Here is a 23074-nt window from a genome sequence, read left to right as displayed (position 1 = left end):
TCTGTGCCAATTCTTTTTTTTTTTTTTTTAAGATTTTATTTATTTATTTGACAGAGACAGCCAGCGAGAGAGGGAACACAAGCAGGGGGAGTGGAAGAGGAAGAAGCAGGCTCCTAGCGGAGGAGCCTGATGTGGGGCTCGATTCCAGAATGCCAGGATCACGCCCTGAGCCAAAGGCAGACGCTTAATGACTGAGCCACCCAGGTGCCCCCTCTGTGCCAATTCTGACCTCTGTGGCCATTCTAGCCTTGCTGAAGGGTCACCACCCTGAAGGCGATCACAGTGTACAAATTCAGCTCCACACACCTGGAGGGGTGGGGCATGGAGTTCAGGCATCCCTGCCCACCGTGCTCCTGAGTGTGTGTGAGTTTAGAGGGAGCCCTGCTAGAGGCTCAATTGGTGACCACTCAGAGGCCAGAGGTCCCTCCTGCCCCCTAGTCTGCTGGCCTGCTAGGAGGGCTTCCAGTGTTCCAGTATATAGGTTTGGGTACAGGGTCCCAAACACAAGCTAAGGAATTCACCCCAAGGGGTTCAAACCAAATGCCTCATCTAGTCCTTAAGCACCCAACCCACACTCCTCACTGGGCAGTGCCCGAAGGGTTAAGCACACTGACTCCAGGCTGCCTCAGCCTGAGTTGATGGACTCCTGACTCTTTTTTAGCTCTATAATCCAGGGAAAACAGTAACACTTTTCTGGGACTCAGCTTCCAAATCTGTACAATGGGACTAATAATCCCTGCTTCTGAACGAGACTGCCATGGGGCCTAAATGGGTTAAAACCTGGTAAATGCTGAAGATGGTACCTGGCACATGGTAAACAATTGTGAATTATTTTTAAAAGAAAAGGAAACAGCAGTCCCTTCTAACCCTGACTGGGTTGGACAAACTGGCATAAAAATGCTGGTCTTCACCTGGAACATTCCAAGTGGCAATTCTGGATATTTGAACTTCTGTGACCATCCACTCGGACTTAAGGAAGGGACTACTTTTTATTCTTACTGAAGCCAGAGGTGCTTAGTGATTGGGGAAGGTCTACAATGCCAGCATCTGAATCCACTCACTCATGTATGAGTGTATACACACATATTTGCATTTATTTATGCAGTATTACTCAGTAAATATTTAGTGAGTGCCTACTGAGGACTAGGTGCTAAATTCTAGGTTGCTCTTGTCCAGCTGGATCTCAGAGTCCAATGCCACTTGAACTTCCTGCCCCTCCGGCCTCGATTCTCACTGTGGTGAAGCACTTAGAAGTTGACCTGACTTCTCCTCCTGCCTCCCCTTCCCTCCCCTGCCCTGACTCCTGCTGTGTGCCTGCTCTGTCTCTTTGCTGACCTGAGCACCTCTTTTAACCTCTTCCCCACCTCCAGGCTCCGGGCTGGCTCCTCTCCTCCTCTGCCTCCAGCCTGGAGCCTTTGCTTGGCTCCCCGCACTGTCCTTCCTGGCACCACAGCTGGTTTCTTAACAGAAAAGGCATCTGGAAGTTGCACTGGGGAGAATGACCTCATCCCAGTATAATTAAAGTGATTATCTGAGCGGAAAGGACTATTATGAAGTAGCCTTCTCTGTTTTAATATGCATCGCCATGGTAATGGGAACATGGGATTTCCATGTTAACAGTGATATTTCTGTGGTCTAATAAATCCTTCCTCTCACTCATCTCCCAGAGGAGAGAGGAGACACTCTGTGCAGCGCTGGAGGTGATGTGCAGGTTCCTGCTGTCCTTGAGATGCTAGCCCTGTGGCCTGACTGTAGCACTTTGGAAAAATGCACTCAGTAATTTGGTAGTGCCCCAGGGCATCCCTTCCCACAGAAGAACCAATCAGAGACCACCCAGGGGACATGGGGAGGAGCCTCCAGACAGGAGCCCTCCTGGGAGGGGCATCTTCAAGAGAGAAAAGAGAAAGTGCACCCCAGAGGTGAGAGTGTGAGCTAAGTCCGGGCCCACCACTGGGCGAGCTGTGTGACCCTGGACATGTCACTCTCTGATGCTCAGTGTCACACCTGTGAAATGGGCTAGTAAAACCACATACCTCATGGGACAGCAGCAAAGACTGCATGATATGGTGGGTGAAAGGCAACTAAACCAACACCTGGCATGTACAGGCCCTCCACATGTGGGGACACCTCGCAAATGGTCTGTTTTTACCCTTATGGTAAGAAAAGCTGAGGCCCAAAGGCAGGTGGTGCTGGCACCAGGCATAGTACTGCCCACCTTCATGCCCACCACCGAGTGTGTCTGCCCAGTGTCTGCCCAGTGCAGGAACCCATCCCTCACCCACTTGCACGGTTGCAGAGATGCCAGAACTGGGTCTGCCTCCACTGTGGTTCACACGTTTTCTCCAGATCTGCCAGTGGCCAGGCAGAGCCAGAAGCCTGTCTAGGCACACACTACCTCCTGTCTACTCGGCCCGTTCACGGAGCTGTGTGCCTATGAGCAGGGGGTGCGGGCATGGCTGGGGTGCTGCTAAGTATGGGAAGACTTTCTCTCCCCACTAAGGCTCTTCTCTTCTGTTCACAGAACTGGATCCTGGCCCATTTTTCCCCTCGTTGGGGGCAAACATCGCCATCATTGCAGGTGAGCTGTCCTGGGCCTCCAAGCCAGGAGGGTCAGAGGAAATGCCCAGGGGAGAACCCACCTGAGGCTTCAGAGCAAATGCCTGAATGAGAGTGAGGCTGCGTGAGAGGCCATACCTAAGCCCCTCTAAAACTTGCCAGAGTCCCCCTCCCCCCATCACTCCCAGGCTCTCAGTGACCTGGGCTGTATTGCCCAGACTTCAAGCCTCTTCTCCCAACTGCTTATGAGCCCAAACAGAAATGAAGGGCTGACTTCTGCCCACACCCCATGCCTTTGCATGGCATCCTCCAGAATCCTCTCCCTCTTCAGTCCTTTGCTTGGCTGATCCCTTCTCCCTTGCCAGACTCATGCAGCCCTCACCTCTGGAGAGCGTGCTGGAGCTAAGGTAAGGAGATGAGCAGTGAACCCCACTCCACCCAACCTGTCTCAAGGGCTTCCCATGGCTCTGTCATGTTCCCCCAGTAGTGCATGGGGACAGCCACCAGGGATCAGCTTTCTGGGCACTTTCCTAGCTTTAGTACCAAGTCTTGTGCCCCAGGAAACTTCTCAGTTGGGATTGTTCTGGTTTTAAAACTGAAAGTCCTGAGGCCCATGAACCCCTCAATTTTAGGTACACCCACGTAGTTCATTCTGCAAGTTATGCGCAGACATCTGTCTTCCTCCATAGACTGAGCACCCCTGAGCAAGGGTCAGTTCTGGGATCCTATTCCAGCCTCAGTGGAGGGAGGGGGAGCAGGAGGAGAGAGAGGGGTAACTCAGATGGGCACAGATAAGGGTGAGCACACACTGCGCAGGAATGAGCCAGCCTGTCTGGGGTTGGTGTATATTGTAGCAGAGTGTCTGTCCTGCCACAGGACCTGTGTCCTGACTCCCTCCCCTAGTCCCAGATGCCTGCCCCAGACAGAACCATGCGTTGCTTCCCTCCTGCAGGCATGATTGCCGCGATAGCCATTGTCCTGATCTGCCTCCTTATCGTCATGCTACGTTACATGTACCGGCACAAGGGCACATACCACACCAATGAGGCCAAGGGCACAGAGTTTGCGGAAAGTGCGGATGCAGCCCTGCAGGACGACCCCTCCCTCCAGGACACAGGTGAAAACAGCAGAAAGGAGTACTTTATCTGAGGGGTACCAGGCCTCAGCTTCCCCAATGCCTCCTTCAACTCCATGAGAGAAGATGCACCCCACAACCCCACCCTGCTATCTGTACCATCAGGCAGACCATGAGAGCGCCCACCTCATCCCAAGATACACACCTGGCCTGGGAACACTAGGTGTCAGCCTGGGGAGAGAGAGGGAAGAAGGAGGAACTAAGCCACGAGAGGCCTGTCCCAGGCACCCAGAGAGGCAGTGGCCACCCAGGAGGCCTGCCTTTGCTCTGCCAGAGAGAGAAAGTCTGGGTTCTCCTGGACAGTGCAGTTTGTCATCAGCGTGGTGTGAAAGTCCTTGCTGGGTGGGTGGGCCTGGGGGCTGGGGAAGCAAGGAAGTGAGTCATCTGCAAGCTGACGGGGGATAATGGCATCAAATGTCAGTCCTTGACATTTGGGGGGAACAGCAGGTGCCAGAGCTAAAAGGCACCTTTGTCTCCCATTGATCCAGCTCTAAATGATTGGAAATAAATTTGAAATGTAACCAAGCATTCAGAGTCAAACAGCATTACTGTAATTGTCTGGGGAAAGATAACCACCACCCAGGCCTTGCGTTTCATTGGTGCGACTTTGTGTTCTCTGCTACAGTCTGCATGCGTGGGGCTGGAACCATCTATTTCCAGCCCCATTGGCCTGTCCTCAGCATAGACAGTGCAGAGGGCTCCTGGGCCCCTGAGGGAAGGAGGGCCCAGTGACCAGATTTCTTTTTTCCCTATGCAGGCACCAGCTTCATGAAACAAATGTAAGAGTGGAATGTTCTTCTAGAAATAGGCTGTCCCAGCTGCCAGGGCACTGGCTGAAGCATTGATTTTTTTAATGTGCAATATTAGAAAAACTACACCTGTTAAATAACTATGAGTAAACCAATCCTTTCCATAATAACAGTGGTTAGAGCACAGACTGCAGAGTGCCATCGCTCTGGGTTTGGGCCCTGGATCCCCCTTTCCTGGTCCTGGGACTTCGGGCAACTCGCTTCACCTTTCTGGCTTCAGTGTTCTCATCCTTCAAGTGGACATGACTCCATGGTAGTGTTGAGGAGGAAAACTTTTATTCTACTCTTCAAGATCCTTCTGGCTGGTCTAAGAATCAAGTTGACATGAAACAGATTGGAAAAATCAAATTTAATTTCATAAGTCCTGGGAATCCACATAAACATGGGATTCCAAAAACAGTCAGGCAAAATGAGGTATATATGCCATCCTGACTAAGAAGAGGGTAGGGGTTTGGGACTTTGAAGGGAAGGAAGATTCATTCATAGGAAGGTGAAAAAGAGTAAATGCTTGGTAAACAAATGTTTGCTGTGGTCCTCAGGAACAGTGGGACACAGAAAGGAATTTTAACGAAGACTTTGCTAAACTCCTCCCTGTCCACCTCCTCTGGTTATACTATAACGTAGTTATCCATGGTGATAGTTCCCTTCCTGGAGCACGTCCTCTGTCTAAATTCTTTTAGGCAGTTGAGGGGAAGGTCAGAGGTTCTTCCTGAGTCTTTTGGGCCTTGATTGTTTCCAGCTCAAAATAATCTGCATGTCAAAGTGTTCCATGCTGAGGGACTCATTCTGAACCCCAAGTCTCAGGGTTGATGGCAAGAACAAATGTGTCAGGTGCTCAGTGCTGCCTTCCAGTGTCAATAATTGGTATTAGATATATAGTACATATGTATTGCTAATGAAAGTTCCTCATTGCACCACTTATAAGCATTCCTGAAGAGGAGTTAACTGCCATTTAAAATGAATAAGAGGGAGAGAAGATGAACTTACTAACCATCCTCATTTGTAAGGGTCTTTCTAAGACTCCCAGCAGCTCAGCAGTCACTCAGAGACCAACAGGTCCAGGTTTAAGACTGCAGCCCAGGCTGCCAGGAACTCCCTAGGACTTAGGTTACTTGAGGCTGCACCATCTACACCTGGAAGTCAGCAGAAAGTTCCCCCATCGTTCTTGCTAGGGGAATAAGAGGATCCAAGCTCTGCCAGGAATGGCTACCAAGCAAAAATCTAGAAATTATAGGGTTGTCATGAGTGTGGGGGGCGAAATAGAAGAAAAGAAGCTGGTGATAGTCAAAAGGTGAGACCTTTCCCTGAGTAACCTGAGTTCACTGGCCCACCATTTTCCGTCTATAAAATCAAGGGTTTAGCTACGTCCATATGTCCCAAATTCTGATCTATAAAATACCAGCCTGGCAAAATAGTGATAAACGGTCCAAACAAAAAGGGTGTTCTTTGTGCAAATAAATGTGCAAATGATGTGTTAAGCAAAGTTAAAGTTGTGCAAGACTTCCAGGAATCCTTAATGTTCCGATGTGTGCAGTGACTCTTGGAGTATGGGGGGTAGGAGGATGAATGGAGCATTCCTCAAACGTATTTTTCCAAAGACCCCATTTCTTCCCAGAACACCTTTTACAAACTTGTGGGCCAAGAGTCTCTGGAACATGATTGGGAAACACTGAACTAACCAACTACCAACATCCCTTCCTGTTGTGACATCACTTCGGGGTTTTGAGAAAATGTGGGTATATGGCCTTATCTTCAAAGATTGTGGGCACAGATCATTGCCCAGTGGGCACAGAGGAGGCACCCAGAACCCACACACAGGCATGTCTTTCTCTTAAAAAAGTCTCCAGGGAAAGGATGAATACAGGGTACCTGGGCTCCCTGATGCCACCACAGGTGTCTGTACTGGAAAAAAGAGGCTGGTGGCTCCTCCCCACTCCTCTGCAGAAGGCCCAGAGCCACTGTACTGATTGCTTTCTGAGAACTGGCCTCCCCTGGTTCTTGCCATCCATGTCCACCCAATGTCCTGGAAAGCTGTACTGAAGCACGGCCTACTCCCAGCCTTCAGGCCCAGCCAGAATCAGACAGAGGCTGCCAAGCTGGTTCATCCAAGGTGGCCCTCCAGATGCCCCCAGGAGAAGGGAGCTGTCACAGGCTAACTGCAGAGGCAAGAGCACCATGCCAGTGAGCACGTGCACGCACACTTTCCCACAGGCATCTAGTACAAACTGGTATTGCAAATAAATGGTGCTCTATCGGGTAAGGGAGCACACTTTCTTTATCTTTGATCCTTCCCCCAGTGAACAATGCATAGAGTCACTATGTAGCATGTCTGCCACAAATGTGGCTGGAGACAAATATGCACAAATATGCATGTACCAATTCTCCAAAAGCTGTTAAGGGGGAAGGAGGGAAGTGGAGAGGAAAGGTAGAAAGGGGGAAAAAATGGGAGAAGTGGAGAGGGGGGCTCAAAGAAGAGGGAAGGGGAGCTAGCACACTCTATGCAATGCCAGCTACTCTGCATCTGCTCTTCTTATCCTCACCACAGTCCTCCCAGGCCAGTGGCCTCATCCACCTGTCAGCCCTGTAGAAACTGAGGCTCAGAAAGCTTGGAGTGATCACTGGAGGTCACACATTAGAATGGCCATGGGAGCATTGGAACACAGGCCTATCTGACCAGCAGCCTAGAGAGAGGAGGATACTTCCTTCTGCAGGCTGAGGCAAATTAGCGAGAGCTCTTCATGGGAGCAGAGCAGGCACCAGGACTCAGGGGCCCTGAAATGATCCAGTGCTGGGGTCAGAGCACCCCAGGCCACACCTCTACCAGCAATGACCTGGGCTCTTATGCCAATATCCCCATCCCTGGCAAGGGCTGGCCTGAGACAGAGGCAGCTCTCAGTGGTGGGAGTCAGTGACTAAGTGGAGTCCTGAACTGTTGACCCTCTGCAGGATGATTAGCAAGATAAAGACAGCAAGTGCTTTCATGTTGATCATACCTCATTCATGTGCTAGTACCCACAAATCTTGCCAGCCAGGTTACTCTTATCAAAGAGGAAAACAATCAGGTAGGTTACATGATGTCAAAACATCCATGAAACATCTGTACTACTCCTGGGATGACTTGTGCTTTTAAAAAGTGTTTAACCCCAAATAAGGGTATTTAATGACGAAATTTCAAACCCAGAGATAGAGAGCATGTGTGTGTGTGTGTGTGTGTGTGGGTGTGTGTGTGTGTGTGAGCATATAGCTACAATCCACAACATGGGCGGCATAGCTAGATAGAGCAGGCCTTGCCTCAAGGGCTCATGACTTGGTGGAGAAGATGAACATGTCAATGTATACAGCCCTAAAGTGTCACAAATGCTGTGAGAGAAGGAATACAGATAACTGTGAACACCATGGAAGGAGAGGCTGGTTCCACCTAAGGTACAGGATGGATTAGGAAGCCTTCAGATGGGAAGGGAAGCTTGGTTTGGCCCCACAGTAGACTAGGGCTGGACCACAGAGGATCTTGGGCCCCAGGCTAAGAAATGAGGCTTTGTGCCACAGACCATATGGAGCCACTGGAGGAGCAGGTCACTATCATAAAGATAAGGCAATGATCAAATTAAACAGGGCACAGGTGAAAATGCACCACAGAAAGGTACAACAGGGCTTCTACAGGCTTATCAAGATTTGGACCCTGCCAAAGGGCTTGAGACATCTGTCATGCTGGAGCACGCCCATTACTCCAGCTACACATTGTTTTGTCTGAAATTCACATAACTCAGCCCATCCTGCCTATGGGGAAATGGATCTCATCCACTCACCAGAAGCAAGGGCAGTAGGTTGAGCTTTGAGCCAACTCTTATGTAAATATCAGAGAACTTCTTCAGTGGAAGCCACTCCTGATGGTATCTTGTTTATGTTCCTTTGGAGGAGATACTGCTCAATTCTTTTCCACTCTTTGCCTGAGCTTTTTTATCATTATTGCAGCAGAAGTGATTTAGGAGACAAGGGGTTGGGAGGGTGGGGGTGGGGGGCAGTGCCACACATAGAACTACAGGCACTTTCACATCTGCAATCAAGCCAACATGTTATGGAAAGATGTAGTTCTGGAACTGGACAGAGTTGAGCAAAAATCTCCCCTCTAGCACTAACTAGCTCTGTGACCTAGGAAGAGTTAACTTCTCCACTTCAGTTCTAATCCACAAAATGAAGATTAAAATATTTTAATTTTAGGGTATTTTGAATATGAAATTCAATGAGGATATAAGCTGGTCAGGAACTATGAGGGCACTGAGATTTTACCTGCTTGTGAGGTAAGCCAAGTCTGTAACTGTTCCATGGATGCTGACAGAAGACACAGGACAGAGGATTTATGGCTCACAGCTAGGGCATGAACATCAACATACTTGTGTCAGCACTCCTTGTCCCCTAGCCCCACATGGGATGGTCCCTGATGGACATTTGCCGACAAGGTAGGTTGAGTTCCAGAAGAGCCCTGAGCTGAGAGAACCAGAGTCTTTTTTGATGGGCAGTAAGCATGCTTGACCCTCTGCTCTGGAGAAAGGCACTACCTCCACATTCCAAAGCTGCTTGCTATGCAAATATCCTTGCAAACATAGCCCAGAACAACCACTTCACTCCTCACAAGATGTGAGACATTTGAGAGACCCACGGAGCATTGTCCGCTAACAGTGCCTGGTGCCTGTGAGTGCTCAATACTTGTTGAGTAAGTGTGCACATACGTTAAACACTAGCAATGTGCTAAGTAGCTGGGTTCAGAGCTCATTATAGTATCTCTACCTTGTCACCAGCCAACCAAAAAGCATATTCTGCTTCTAAGGCACATGAGGGAGTTTAAAGGAGAAAACTTTTCTCCATGCTTTTGCTAATCCCTGAGAGATATGGCTGCAGGTTTTCCGGGTTTTATTGGTTTACTGTCGCAGAAACAAATAGAGGTATACACTATGGGAATGTCTCAGTTCATGGGTGAACTCATAAATCTAGAGCCCTGACGATGTGGCTAGATGGAATTCTCCAGCTTCTATTTTTAAGGTCATCCAGTGATCAAGAGGTCTCTCTGGCCAACATTATAGATCTCCTAGGATGCTTAAGATAGGCAGAACTCCCATCCAGTCATTAACTTTAAACCAAACACTTTGGCCACCTTTTATTTTTCAAATAGCTGAAATTCTTCTTCTTTTTCTCTCCAAGTCAAAAAGTAAGAAAGAGTTCTACATTCAGCTCTCTGAAGATAAAGCACTCTGTGGGCCCCCTTAGATGCCCCAAGGGCAGACCACCCCTTCCTGCAGGGGAGGACCATTTAGTTCACAGCTGCTGTTCATCGGACATTGTCCTCTAAAGGTGACAAGTGGAGAAATTAGGACAAAATGATGGTGACCATCCAGACCTCAGCATCTACGCAGTGATATACCTTCATTCAGTCCACGAATGTTCTCCGAGTTTATCCCAAGTGGTAGGCACAGTGCCAGAGACAGGGTGAGCAAGGCCCCGTCACTGCTCTGGAGGACACTCATCACAATAGGAAATGTATTAAAACAGCTCAAGTTGCACAGGGTCCACAGTAGAATACTGAAGAGCCTAAGGGACGCTGGGGAAGCATTCTTGAGGAAGGGACTCTGAGCCTGGTTCTGAAGGAGTCTGCCAGTCAGAAGGGTGAGAAATGCAGAGAAATAAAGGCGAGTCCAGAAACTTTCAGTGTGCTGCTATTCCTGGGGCATGTAGTTTTTGCAGAAGTCATGAAGTATGAGGCTACAAAGAACCAGGAAATGAGGGGCCTGGCTGTCATGCTGTGGAGCCTGGATGTTACCTTACAGGTGGTGGAGAGCCTTTGGAGGGACTTACAAGAGGGAATGAGGCACAGCTGTCCAGTTTGCAAATCACACGGATACTCCGTGTTGAAGATGAATTAGAGGTATACTCTGGGGAGAAAGATGGCCTAGAAATTGTTGAGGCCTAAATAGGGAAAAGCACCTTGTAACAGATCCCTTGGGATGGAAGCAAAAACCTCTTTTGACACAATTGTGAATTCACCTGACTCTGCACTGGTTATGGGATACCATGCATATAGAACATTACAGCCCCTGGAAGGGATGTTCATACTAGATTTGTTGGGTTTGTGGATGTAGACTGTTCATCAGCCTTTGTCACTAAAATCTGCCCAGAATGAACCAAAGCCTTCAGCATTCTATAGTCACATCTGAAGTCCTCTGGGACAAAAAATACCTGACTACAACCTCAGGGGGAAAACAAGGGATTCAGAAAGGCTACCTCTTAAAGCCTACCCATATGGCATTTGAGATGCCCTGGGAAGGCATTCTACCCTAACTTCTAACTCCAAGTAAGTCAGAAATTCCACCATTCAAATTTTATTCTTTAGGATGAAGCATTGCAAACCCCTCTGCCACACACATCCTTCCAGGCACGAGGAAAACAGAGGGAATCGTAAGCCTCTGTTCATCCCATCTCTGACTAGAGATTTAGGACGTGAACGCCTGGAAATAGGAGAGCAGAATGAAGTGCTGAGACATGTTTGTGTGGTGCAGGGTGGGACAGAGACAGGGGGAAAGAGAAGGAAGACATTTCTGACTTCATTACTTTACAAAGGCTCAGCTCTGAAACCTTTCTTAGGTCAGAACTCCATTCTGGCCTGCATAGGACTATGATACAGAAACGAGGCTATGCTTGAAGTCAGGCAGAATAACTTAGACATGTGCCAGACAAGGTCACAAAAACCAATCCGTATACTTATGTTCAGCCTTCTAATTTCCCTAGGAGAGGGAAAATGGGGTCTTGGAGACTCCACAGGGGGTGGGCTCCACATATTTTGTAAATACCAACACCTGTGCCATACTAGCAACTATGCCATAGCAGCATCTGGGTAATACTGATACCTGGCAGTACTAAGCACCTGGGCAGTAATGGGCACTTGTGAAGTCCTCCCACTCCCTGTGTCCCTGGCAGATATTGCTAATTGCTAATTGTTGGCATCTTGCAGTTGCTTTTCACTAGCTGAGGAAGATGAGTTCGTTCCTGGGAATTGACATGGAACAGAGTCAGGAGGCTTGCCTTTTTGAGCCTTCATTTCCTCATTAGTAAAAATGGGAGAGAAGTCCTAGCCTCCCCTCCTCATGGAGCTGTCAGAATTAGCTGGTGCTGAGACAGGTGCTAATGTGTGGTGGCTGGTAAGCCTCTACCACGATTCTTTAGGTCCTTTTCAATACCCTGTTGAAATGTACCATGCCAAAAATGTGTTTAGGTTGCTTATATGAAGGGTTACCCCCCACACACAGACATGTTCCATTTTCAAAATAAAAAAGCTAGAGAGTTTCAACAGCCAGCCTGAATTGAAATTCTTGGCAGCTAACAGCAGCTTCCCCCCAGGGAGGTAAAAGGAAGTTCTGTAACTTGTTTATCCCACTTATTATTAATCACCTGCCATTGAAAAATGATTCTGAGAGGAAAAAATGTGCTGCTGAATTACTAATCAAAGAAATATGTATATCCATTTTATTTTATTAATTAAGGCAGAGATTATCTAAAAGAAGCTTACCCAAAGCCACTAAGGGTGCAATGGGCACACGCTGGCAGCAGCAGTCTTGGCAGTCCCTTTGGCAGTGTGTCAAGAATCTCATAAATGTTCACATTCTTTGACCCTGAAATTCTACCTCTAGAAATCTATCCTGAGAAAGTATCCTGAAAGGCAGACCAGGATTTCAGTTAAATAGTGCCCATAATAGCTCTATTTACAGTAAGGAAAATATAAAACTGCTTAAGTATTTATCATTAGGGGAATGTTAAGAAAATTATGATATGGACTTGCAATTAGATATTTTGAAGCAATAAAATGTTACAGAGAATTGTTAATAAGTTCAGGAAATGCTTGTGATATAATGTTAAGTGAAAAACATTAAAATACATGATACACCCAGTGCAAAATCACGCAGGCTAAAGTGCACAGAGAAGGTTGGAAAGCCCATCTGCACATTAACAGTCACCACTCAGGGGTGCTAAGACCATTGAGAGAAGTTTTTCTCTCAAGGAAGCTTTTCTGAGACTCCTCACCCTTGGGAGGCTGAGACCAGAGCTTCACTGTGGCCTGTTCCCTCTCCACCCTCAGGGTATGGCACCTTCACAGGTTCCCTTACCCTGCTGTGTATCTCCTGTCAAGGGGTCCACACTGTGGCATTGTGATCACGCTGAGAGACGGCAAACCAAACATCTCCCTCTCTGTCCCAGCAATTGCAGAGGAGCTCAGCTCCTCCGGAGAAGCAGGGGTTCTGCAGCAGACAGTAATAGGTCTGAGTCATCATTTTCTGCTATTTCCTCCCTATCAAGAACTTTTCCAAGTCTTCCACAAAAAATACATAATCAGGAAAAAAGCAATATAAATTAAATGAACCTCACCCAAGAATTGGCTCTGCTGTAAAATTCAGAGCATTCTATAGCCCACCCTCCTCCCTGAGGCCCAAGGCTACAAACACCTGTATGAATTCCCCTAGTGAAGGTTATCTCCCCAGAAGGTGTAGTCTTTACAGCCCAACAGAGAAACAATGCAAGAGTATTGTCCATTCCACAAACAAGGCCATATGAAAAGTGATTTAGACCAATGCCCAGCCACACTATTCCATGAACATACCATCCATGCTTGGTAGCACTGGGCACAGAGCTAGCAAATGGAAGACAATTGGGGCTCCTGCTGCTAGAAGGCACTGATGACGTTATACAGCCCAGCTCTCTCATTGAACAGATGGGGACACCAAGGAGGGATGGGGTAAGGACTTGCTGGATAAAACACAATGCACTGGAACTGAGCTATGACTAACCTTTCTAAGTTTCCTAATCACTGAGTGTATACTAGGTATGATCCATTACCTCATTTAATCTTCACAACAGTCCTTTGAGGTAGGACTCCAGTTTACAGGTGAGGAAACCAAGATACAGGGACATTAGGAAGGTCATCCAGATTGCATAGCATGACATGGCAGAGAACAAGGAATTGAACCCAGGCTTCAGCCCATGTACTTTATCACCACACAGTTTTTCAGAAAGTGCTGATTCTGAAATGAAAGAGCTGCACTGAGTTTCTGGGAACATGGGGCTTGTGAGCCTGCAGGAGAATTGCTCTAGCTTAGATACCCTCTCTGTCTGGCATGAAGTGAGTGGGCTCATCTGCAAACCTGACCCAGCCAAGCCAGCATCTCTATCCACTGAACTGGCAATTAATCCAACCGATGTAAGCGTTTTCCCAATCAAACTCCTAAGGACCAGGCAAATAGATTCTCAGAGATACCCCACAAGGTATCTGTTCTTTCAGGATATCCCTGCTTTCCCAGGGATGTCTGCATGGGAGGGGCACTGTAGGAGGGAAAGGTACTGCCTTGAAACATTCTACCCGAATGCAACACTCAATTCTCAGAATAATGGAAAACGCTGAAGATGACGTTGCCTAGGAGCTAAGTCAGGAAACTTTGTTCAATGGTCATGGCAAAACAAAACCCTGGAGCCCTGAGTGGGCAGAGCACCACTTATATACCGTGGTGGGAGAACATGCCTTCATTCTGAGTCACAGAGCATGTACAGAGAACCTTCTATGTGCCTTCTCCTATGTGTACTCTTGGTCTACAGGGATGAATGAGGGAGTTCACAAAGACAGATGGTGATAGAAAGGAACTCAAAAATGTCAACACAGCTTACTAAATACAGAGACAGAGGAGATCCTAGGATGTTTCCATACGTGACCCAGGAGAGTGGGATGGGGGAGAGAAGCAAGGGGAAGGCATAAGAAGGGGTAGAAGGGAAGAGAGAAATTGGTCAGACAAAGGTTCCTGGAGGAAGAACTCGCTTGTCAGTCTGAAAGAATAAGTAGGAATTACTGAGTTATCACCATTTGAATTAACAAAAGAGAATCTCAGAAAGAGGTGGGTGATAGGCAGAAATGGATATGGTGTGCCCAGAGTCCTAAAAGGATGCTCATTAATAGCCTTGGGGGTCAAGCTCCAAAGTGCACATTTTGCTCAATAATCGGTGGGACCTGCTGGAGGACTCTGAGCAGGGAGAGGCCTAATCAGATTTGAAACTTAGAAATACTAAAATACTTTTAGTGTCATGACAGATGGGCAAGATGGACTCTTCCCCTAGCACAAGCCAAAGTCATGGAAATTATCACTATTTTTTAAAATCCTAAATTGAGAAGAATATTTATCTCCAGAACAGGAGTTAACAGCATGCAAATATGTTCCCTAGGGGTTTCACCATATCTTGCTCGGTAATTTCTTAACACTCACTTCCTAATACATTAGCATCCACCAATACAAAAACACCTAGAGTATATTAGCCTGGATCCCTTTCTCAGACTAAGTGACAAAGCAAATCAAGGCCCCAAGATCATGTAGCATAGAAAGTTCATTTAATTTATTTTTAATATTATTTTTACATACTTTAAGAAGTAATGGCTCCAGTCAAGAGTTAATTCCCTACAAGTTAATTCCCTCTTTAGAGCCATCAGATAGTAATATGAAGTAAAGCCCAAAAGAGAGAAAGCAGCCTCAAAAGCAAGGAAAACATTTCTTTGGAGTCAGAAAAGGAATAGAGGTGGAGAGAAGCACCAGCTTATTGGCTTAGAGATGAATCTGGCCAGGTAATAGAAAGTGAAAGTATCCACCTAGAAAGGGAGACACACAGTTTAGAAAGCCTTCCAGAGAAAACTGGTCCTCTGAGAACCAAGAAGGATAAGCAAAAGTAAGTTCACACCTTGACACATCCTAGTGAAACCACAGAGAACAGGGGGAAAAAAAGATTGCCTCCAAAGGAGTAACAATTGGGCTAACAGATGACGTCTTAACAACACCAAGAAAATCAGAAGGCAATGGATTACCTACAATGTACTGAGTGAAAATTATCCAGGAAATGAAAAATAGATACCAAAAAAATGGCAAAAGAGGTTCAGAGATGAAAGATATATGAAGGATTCAGTAAGGAGATCTAATACACATCTAATCACATTTCTAGAAAGAGAGGAGAGAAACAGAGAGAGGCAATTTTTCAGAATCATTAAAAGTCACCAATCTTCAGAATATAGGAATCCCAAGGATTCTCAAGAAGGAAAATAGAAGGAGCCTACAACTAGGAGCATCATAATGAAATTGCTAAACAGTGAAGATAACAAGAATGTATTAGAAATAATGATAGAAAAATACAGATTAAATTCAAAAGGATCAACAATTAATTTGACAGATAAGTTCTTAACAGAACAAAAAAGGCAGCCATGAAAACTGAAATAATATTTTCAGAGAAAAAGTAGAGAAAACTGTCAAAATTGGATACTTACCAAAACTACCCTTCAAGAACATGATGAAAGAAAGACATTTTCAGATGAACAAGAAACTCTTATAAAAGACATTCTAAAATAATTCAGGCAGACTCTGGGTGGCTCAGTTGATTAAACATCCAGCCCTTGATTTTGGCTGAGGTCATGATCTCAGGGTCCTGAGATTCAGCCCCCATCCCAGGGTGGAGCCTGCTTGGGATTCTCTCTCTCCCTCTCCCTCTGCCCCTCCCACCCCTAAAAAAAATTAAGGCAGAGAACAGATTCTCAGATGGAAAGTATAAGATGCAAAATAAAATAATAAGCAAAAATACGTGACAAATATATAAGTAAATCTAAACAAATACATGCTTTATAAAACAATAATGACAATGTCTTGTGAAGTTAGAAATATGGTTTGACTAAAATACTGGACATCAACACCATATTTAAAAAGAGAAGTTAAAATGTTCTTGGGTCTTGCATTGCTTGGGAAAATGATAATAACATTAATTAAACTTTGACTTTGATAAGTTAAATATACATATTAAGTAACATTACATTAAATGTATAAATTCTTAAAAAAATAAAATGTATAAATTCTAAACTGGAAGCAAGGAAATGGAAAAAGAAAAAATATGCAATCAATTCAAAGGAAAGCAAAAAAAAACACAGAAAAGATTAGACAGAAAGCACGAAGGAGGTTATTGGAAATCAATCTGTTCTATCAGAAATAAAATACATGTAAATTTACTAAATTCTCCACTAAAAGATTGTCGAAAGAGAATAGGAAAACACCTATAAACAACACATTAAGGAGGGCACATATTGCATGGTGCACTGGGTGTTATACACAAATAATGAATCATGGAACACTACATCAAAAACTAAGGATATACAGTATGGTGACTAACATAACATAATAAAAATTATTATTAAAAAAAAACACACACAAGATAAAAATAAAACAGTAAAAAAAATGTAAATAACTGATTGCCCCAAAATCTCATACAACACTTAAAAATTCGTATGCATCTGAAAATATAGTCTCTAAATATATAAGGCAAAAGTTGATGGAACTACAAGAAGACATAGACAAATCCAGCATTATTTCAGGAGATAGTGACACGACCGTCTTGGGAATAGCTAGATTAAACAAGCAAAAAATAAAAACAAAAAGCCAGAGACAAAAGATTTGAAAAACACATAAATCTTGATATAACAGAGGTAGATAGATAATAGATAGATGATAGATAGATAATCAGATAGATGATAGATAGACAATATTCATAGCATTCAACAGTTAAGAAATGCACATTCTATTCAAGTTTACATGGAATATTTACAAAGTTGTCCACATATTAAGACCCAAAGCAAACAAAACAAATGTCTCAAGTACTTGTAAAGGCCTGGGTATCATGGTATCTTCAAACTACATTCTCTAACTCCCCTGTAATTAAGTTAGAAATGAATAAAAAATGAGTCATTGAACACTACATCAAAAACTAATGATGCATTATATGTTGACTAACTGAACATAATAAAAAAGTTAAAAAAAAGAAATTAATAATAAAGATAATTACTGTATCTAAATTCAATGACATATTTCTGAGTAGCACAAGTCAAAGAAGAAATCACAATGGATATTAGAAAACATTTCAAACTGGAAGATAATAAAAAACTGCACATCAAAATGTAATGAAATACGAATTTGATAAATAGATGGAAATCTATAGTCTTAGATATTCATATTAAGAACAAGAAAGGTATTAATTGAATGAGTTAAACATATGTCTTAAAAAGAACAATGAAACATACCTAAAGAAAATGGAAAGAGTATACTAAAGATAAACACAAAAATTAATGAAAAATCATCAACATAATATGGTAGTGGCACAAAAATAGACACATAGATCAAAGGAACAGAATAGAAAACCTGGAAATGAACCCACAACTTTATGGTCAATTAATCTTTGACGCAGGAGGTGTCCATCAGTAGATGAATGGATAAAGAAGTATGTGTATATATACAATGGAATATTATTCAGTCATTAAAAAGAATGAAATCTTGCCATTTGCAATGACATGGATGGAGCTGGAGTGTATTATGCCAAGTGAACTTGGTCAGTCAGAGAAAGAAAAATACCATATGATTTCACTCATATGTGGAATTTAAGAAACCAAACAAATGAGCATAGGGAAAAAAGAGAGAGAGGCAAACCAAGAAACAGACTGTTAACTACAAAGCCAATCTGATGGTTACCAGAGGGGAGGTGGGTGGGGGATGGGTGAAATAGTGCTGAGGATTGAGGAGTGCATGTGTCATGATGAGCACCAGGTGTTGTACAAAAGTGATGGATCACTATGTTGCACACCTGAAACTAATGTTGCACTGTATGAAAACTGAATAAAAAAAACTTAAAAAGAATGAATAAAAACACTTCTTGCTTATTGAAAAAATTAATGAAAAAAATAAGCACATACAATAGAGAGAAAGATAATGCCACCATACAGTACATCCCCGGTTTCTGATGCAATGTTCCATGATTCACTATTTGCGTATAACACCCAGTGCACCATGCAATATGTGCCCTCCTGACTAATATAACAAAATAAAAATTATTAAAAAAAAAAAAAAGGAAGGCACTGGGGATGGCAGATGTACTTGGGAGGATGAATCAGGAGCAGAAACCATTAATTGTGAAATAATGCATTTTATTTGTCAAGCACTGTAAGAAGTATAAAAATTATACATTTTGTCTAATTCTTAAGACATCTTCTTGTGTTAGACATTAGTGTTCTAATTTGACAAACTGTGTCTCAAAAGGTAAAGAATTTGCGCTAGATTCATTGGGCTAGTTATTAAACTATCATCTCTTGGCTTGAAAGAAAGAAAGAAAGAAAGAAAGAAAGAAAGAAAGAAAGAAAGAAAGAAATGCCAAAGACTGGTTCTTTGAAAAGGCCAATTTTAAAACTTTAGGCACAAGTAATCAAGAAAAACATGAGAAAAGACATAAATAAATAATTTAGGAATAAGACAGAAAGTATAACTCTAAATGCTGCAGATATTAAAAAGGCAATGCAAGGACATTATGAGGAGCATTATACCACTAAAATTGAAAACTTAGATAAAATGTGCAAATTCATGAAAAATACAATTAACTAATACAAGAAAAATTAAAAAACAGAAATTCTGAGTGGTCCTATGATCATTTAAAAAATCTGACCAATAGTTAAAACTTCCCCACAGAGAGACTACCTGGTCATGGAGTTCCACTGAGAGCTATCCCAAATATCTAAAAGACAGACAATTCTAATTTTACTCAGACTCTTCCAGAGAAAATGCAATGGACCCATTTTGAGGTCAGCATAAACTAAATACCAAAATCCAACCACAACAGTATAAGAAAATAAAATTATAGGCCATCTGTTTTTTTATGAATATAGATATGAAGAATCCTTAAAAGTGTATTAGCAACATGAGTCCAGCAATATATAAGAAAACTTATGTCATGACAACATTGGACTTATTATAGGAATGTGTGGTTACTTTAACTTAATCAGTGAATGGAAATCATCCATTAACATATCAAAGGGAAAACACCATGGACTTATCTGCTAGATACAGAAAAAGCACTTGATAACATTTAGCATATATTCATTATAAAAATCTTCAGCAAGTCAGAAATAGAAGGAAATTCCTCACCTGATATGCAAACATCATACATAATAGTGACAAGATGGAATTTAAGAAACAAAACAGGTGAACATAGGGGAAGGGAGGGAAAAATAAAATAAGAGGAAATCAGAGGGAGCCGAACCATAAGAAACTCTAAACTCTAGGGAACTCACTGAGGGTTGCTGGAGGGGGGGTGACTAGGGGGATGGGGTAACTGGGTGATGGGCATTGAGGAGCGCGCTTGAAGTAATGGGCAACCGGGTGTTGTATGCAACTGATGAATCACTGAATTCTACCTCTGAAACTAATAATACAGCATATGTTAATTAAACTGAATTTAAATAATTTTTTAGAAGTGTTTTCTTCAGATTAGGAATAGGTAAAGTATTATTTACATTGAACACCATACTGGAGCTCCCAGGTGGCACAGAAAGGCAGGGAAACAAATGTTATAAAGATTGGCCGAGAAGAACCAAAACAGTCATTACTTGCAGATAATTTTATTGTCCATATACAAAACCCAAATTATTGCATTAATGAGAGAGTTTAGCAAGATTACTGAATACACAGTGTTTTAAATTGCATCTCTATGGACTACCAACAAATGTTTTTAAATAACACTTTTGTAAATATCATTCAAAATTATCTCAAGAATATAAAGTTCACAGGAATAAATCTAACAGGGGATGTAGATGACCTATGTGGACAAAATTAGAAACTGCATTAAAAGATATTAAAGAATCCCAGTTATATATATTGTGCTAATGGACTGAAAGAACTAATGTTGTCAAAACGTCCTTACTACCTAAAGCAATTTACAAATTCAGTGCAATCCCTACCAAATTACCAATGGCACTTTTCACACAACTAGAACAAATAATCCTAAAATTTGTGTGGAAACACAAAAGATCTCAAACAGCCAAAGCAATCCTGAGAAAGAAAAACAAAGCTGGAGATATCACACTCTTGGAATTCAAACGATACTAGAAAACTAGAGTAACCAAAACAATATGTTAATGGTACAAAAATAGACCCACAGATCATTAGAACAGAATAGAGAGCCCAGAAATAACCCCACACTTTATGGTCAATTAATCTATGACACAGGATGTAGGAATACACAATGGGGGAAAGAGAGTCTCTTCAATAAATGGTGCTGGGAAAACTGGTCAGCTGCATGCAAAAGAATGAAACTGGACCACTTTCTTATGCCATATACAAAAATAAACTCAAAATTATTTAAAGACTAAAATATAAAACCCAAAACCATAAAACTTCTAGAAGGAAACAAGCTCTTTGACATGGATCTTTGTGATATGTTTCAGTTCCGTCTCTTCAGGCAAGGACAACAAATACAAACAAGTGGGATTACACCAAACTAAAATTCTTTTGCACAGTAAAGGAAACCAGCAACAAAACAAAAAGGCAACCTACTAAATGGGAAAAGATATTTGCAAATGACATATTCAATAAGGGGTTAACATCCAAAATGTATAAATAATTCATATAACAATATCAAAAACCAAACAATCCTATTAAAAAATAGGCAGAGGAGCTGAATAGACATTTTCCACAAAAAACATCCAGATGGCCAACAGACACATGAAAAGATGCTCAACATCACTCGCCATCAGAGAAATGCAAATCGAAACCACAATAAGATACCACCCCCTCACCTGTCGGAATGGCTAGTATCAAAAAGGCAAAAAATAACAAGTGTTGGTGAGGATGTGGAGAAAAGGAACCCTCGTGCACTGTTGTTGAGAATGTAAACTGGTGCAGCCACTGTGAAAAACAGTATGGAAATTCCTTAAAAAATTAAAAATAGAGCTACCCTACAGTCCAGCAATTCCACTGCTAGGAATTTATCCAAAGAAAAGGAAAACACTAATTTGAAAAAGCATATGTACCCCTATGTTCATCAGCATTATTTACAATACCCAAGATATGGTAGCAACCTAAATGCCCATAGATAGATGAATTAATAAAGAAGATGTGTTGTATACACACACACACACAAAATGGGACATTATTAATCCTGCCATTTGTGACAACCATGGGCACTTTGCTAAGTGAAATAAATCAGACAAAGAAAGACGTCATATATAACAATGACAAGTTGAAAGTGTTTCCTTATGGTTAGGAGTAGGTAAAAGACCACGTGTATCACTTACATTGAACACCATAGGATTTCACTTAAAAGTGGAACCGAAAAAACAAAAGAAACAAACAAAACAGAAACAGACTCATAGACGCAGAGAACAAACTAGTGGTTGCCAGAGAAGATAGGAGTGGGTTATGGATGAAATAGATGAAAGGGGTTAAGTATAATCTTCCAGTTATAAAATACATAGAACACAGGGATGTAATGTACAGAATAGGGAATAGTCAATAATATGCATAATATGTACTATGTCACACATCTGAAACTCATACAATATTGTCTGTCAATTATTCTTCAATCAAAAAAATCCCAGTTAGCTATGTCTTCAATGCATTCCAATCAAAATACACAGAAGTGGTGAGGATTTGTGTTTGTTGTGCTGTATTGTGGTTGTGTGTCTTGAACAGCTATTTCTAATGTTTAGAAAGAAGAGCAAAGAGTATGAATAACCAATATATTCCTGAAGAAGAAAAATTAAGTGAGAAGATTTATCCTATCAGATCCTAAGAATCATTATAAATTTCAAGTAATTAGGCAATCAGGTATTGGTGCAGGAGGGGGAAGAGACAAATGGAAATGAAGAGAGAGCCAAGAAGCAGACCCACTCATACATGAAATGTAATTTATGACAGAACTAACACTGCTCTTCCATGAGAAAGCTGGATTTTGAGGAACTAAAGAACACATAGTTTCCATGCATCTCCATCTTTATCTGAACTACCTAATTTCTGCCATTGGTGCTGGTGTCTCTGAGCCTGCAGGACAGCCCTAGGGACCTGGGGCCCAGATCTAAGGAGGGGTGCTGTTTGTCATATGGTGAGTCTAAGAGAATAACGAGGATGGTGGAAAACTGCACACGGGCCATGGTGGCTTCCCATGAAGGAATTGCCTCTGCTCTGTTACAAGCACTTCTGGGAGATGTTCTCTAGAAAGGGGAGCAGACACAGGGTGTTGACAGGAAACAAGGAGCGAGCCCCTTCTCCCTACTGCAGCCTGGCCCCAACCCTGATTGGCAGACCCTAACAAGCAGGAGCTGGCAAAAGCAGAACTGGGATCTGCAGAGTCCCAACTTCAGCATCACAAACTGAATTACAGATGGACAGTTTGGGGCTGAGAAGCCAGAGCGTGGTGTTAAACTGACACAGGCCAGAGACTAAAGAGCCCCAGTGATGTGGGGTTGAGTCCCTCTCATTTATGCCCCATCACTGTCTTGCTCATTCTTTAAGGTAAAAGCCAAACTGTCACTCCCTTCCCAGGGTGGCCTCAGCATACTTGGAATTCCTTCCCCAGACATTTCTGGTGCTTGGCTCTGGACACTCCCCATGTGCATCAGCCTTTGCCTTCTCAAGGCAGGTGGTGGGCCCTTGACATGAGTGGGCTGGGGGGGGGCACAACTACCAGGACGCATAGGTTCAAATGAGAG

At 43.2% G+C, this 23074-nt stretch overlaps 1 protein-coding gene across 1 annotated transcript in view; it reads left to right on the top strand.

Moving 5' to 3' along the window:
• Positions 1–4231, top strand: part of GYPC (glycophorin C (Gerbich blood group)) — a 39051-nt gene extending 34820 nt beyond the window's left edge. Inside the window, exons 2-3 of the mRNA XM_034654379.1 lie at positions 2522–2578; positions 3509–4231. Of these exons, the coding sequence (XP_034510270.1) occupies positions 2522–2578; positions 3509–3705 (254 nt within the window). The 3' untranslated portion in view covers positions 3706–4231. The remainder of the gene's footprint in view (positions 1–2521; positions 2579–3508) is intronic.
• Positions 4232–23074: the final 18843 nt, after the last annotated feature.

The sequence above is a fragment of the Ailuropoda melanoleuca genome, chromosome 2, assembly GCF_002007445.2.
Source record: "Ailuropoda melanoleuca isolate Jingjing chromosome 2, ASM200744v2, whole genome shotgun sequence".
NCBI lineage: Eukaryota > Metazoa > Chordata > Mammalia > Carnivora > Ursidae > Ailuropoda > Ailuropoda melanoleuca.
Note: the sequence above shows the minus strand (reverse complement) of the source record. Positions and strands in the feature narration are given on the sequence as shown.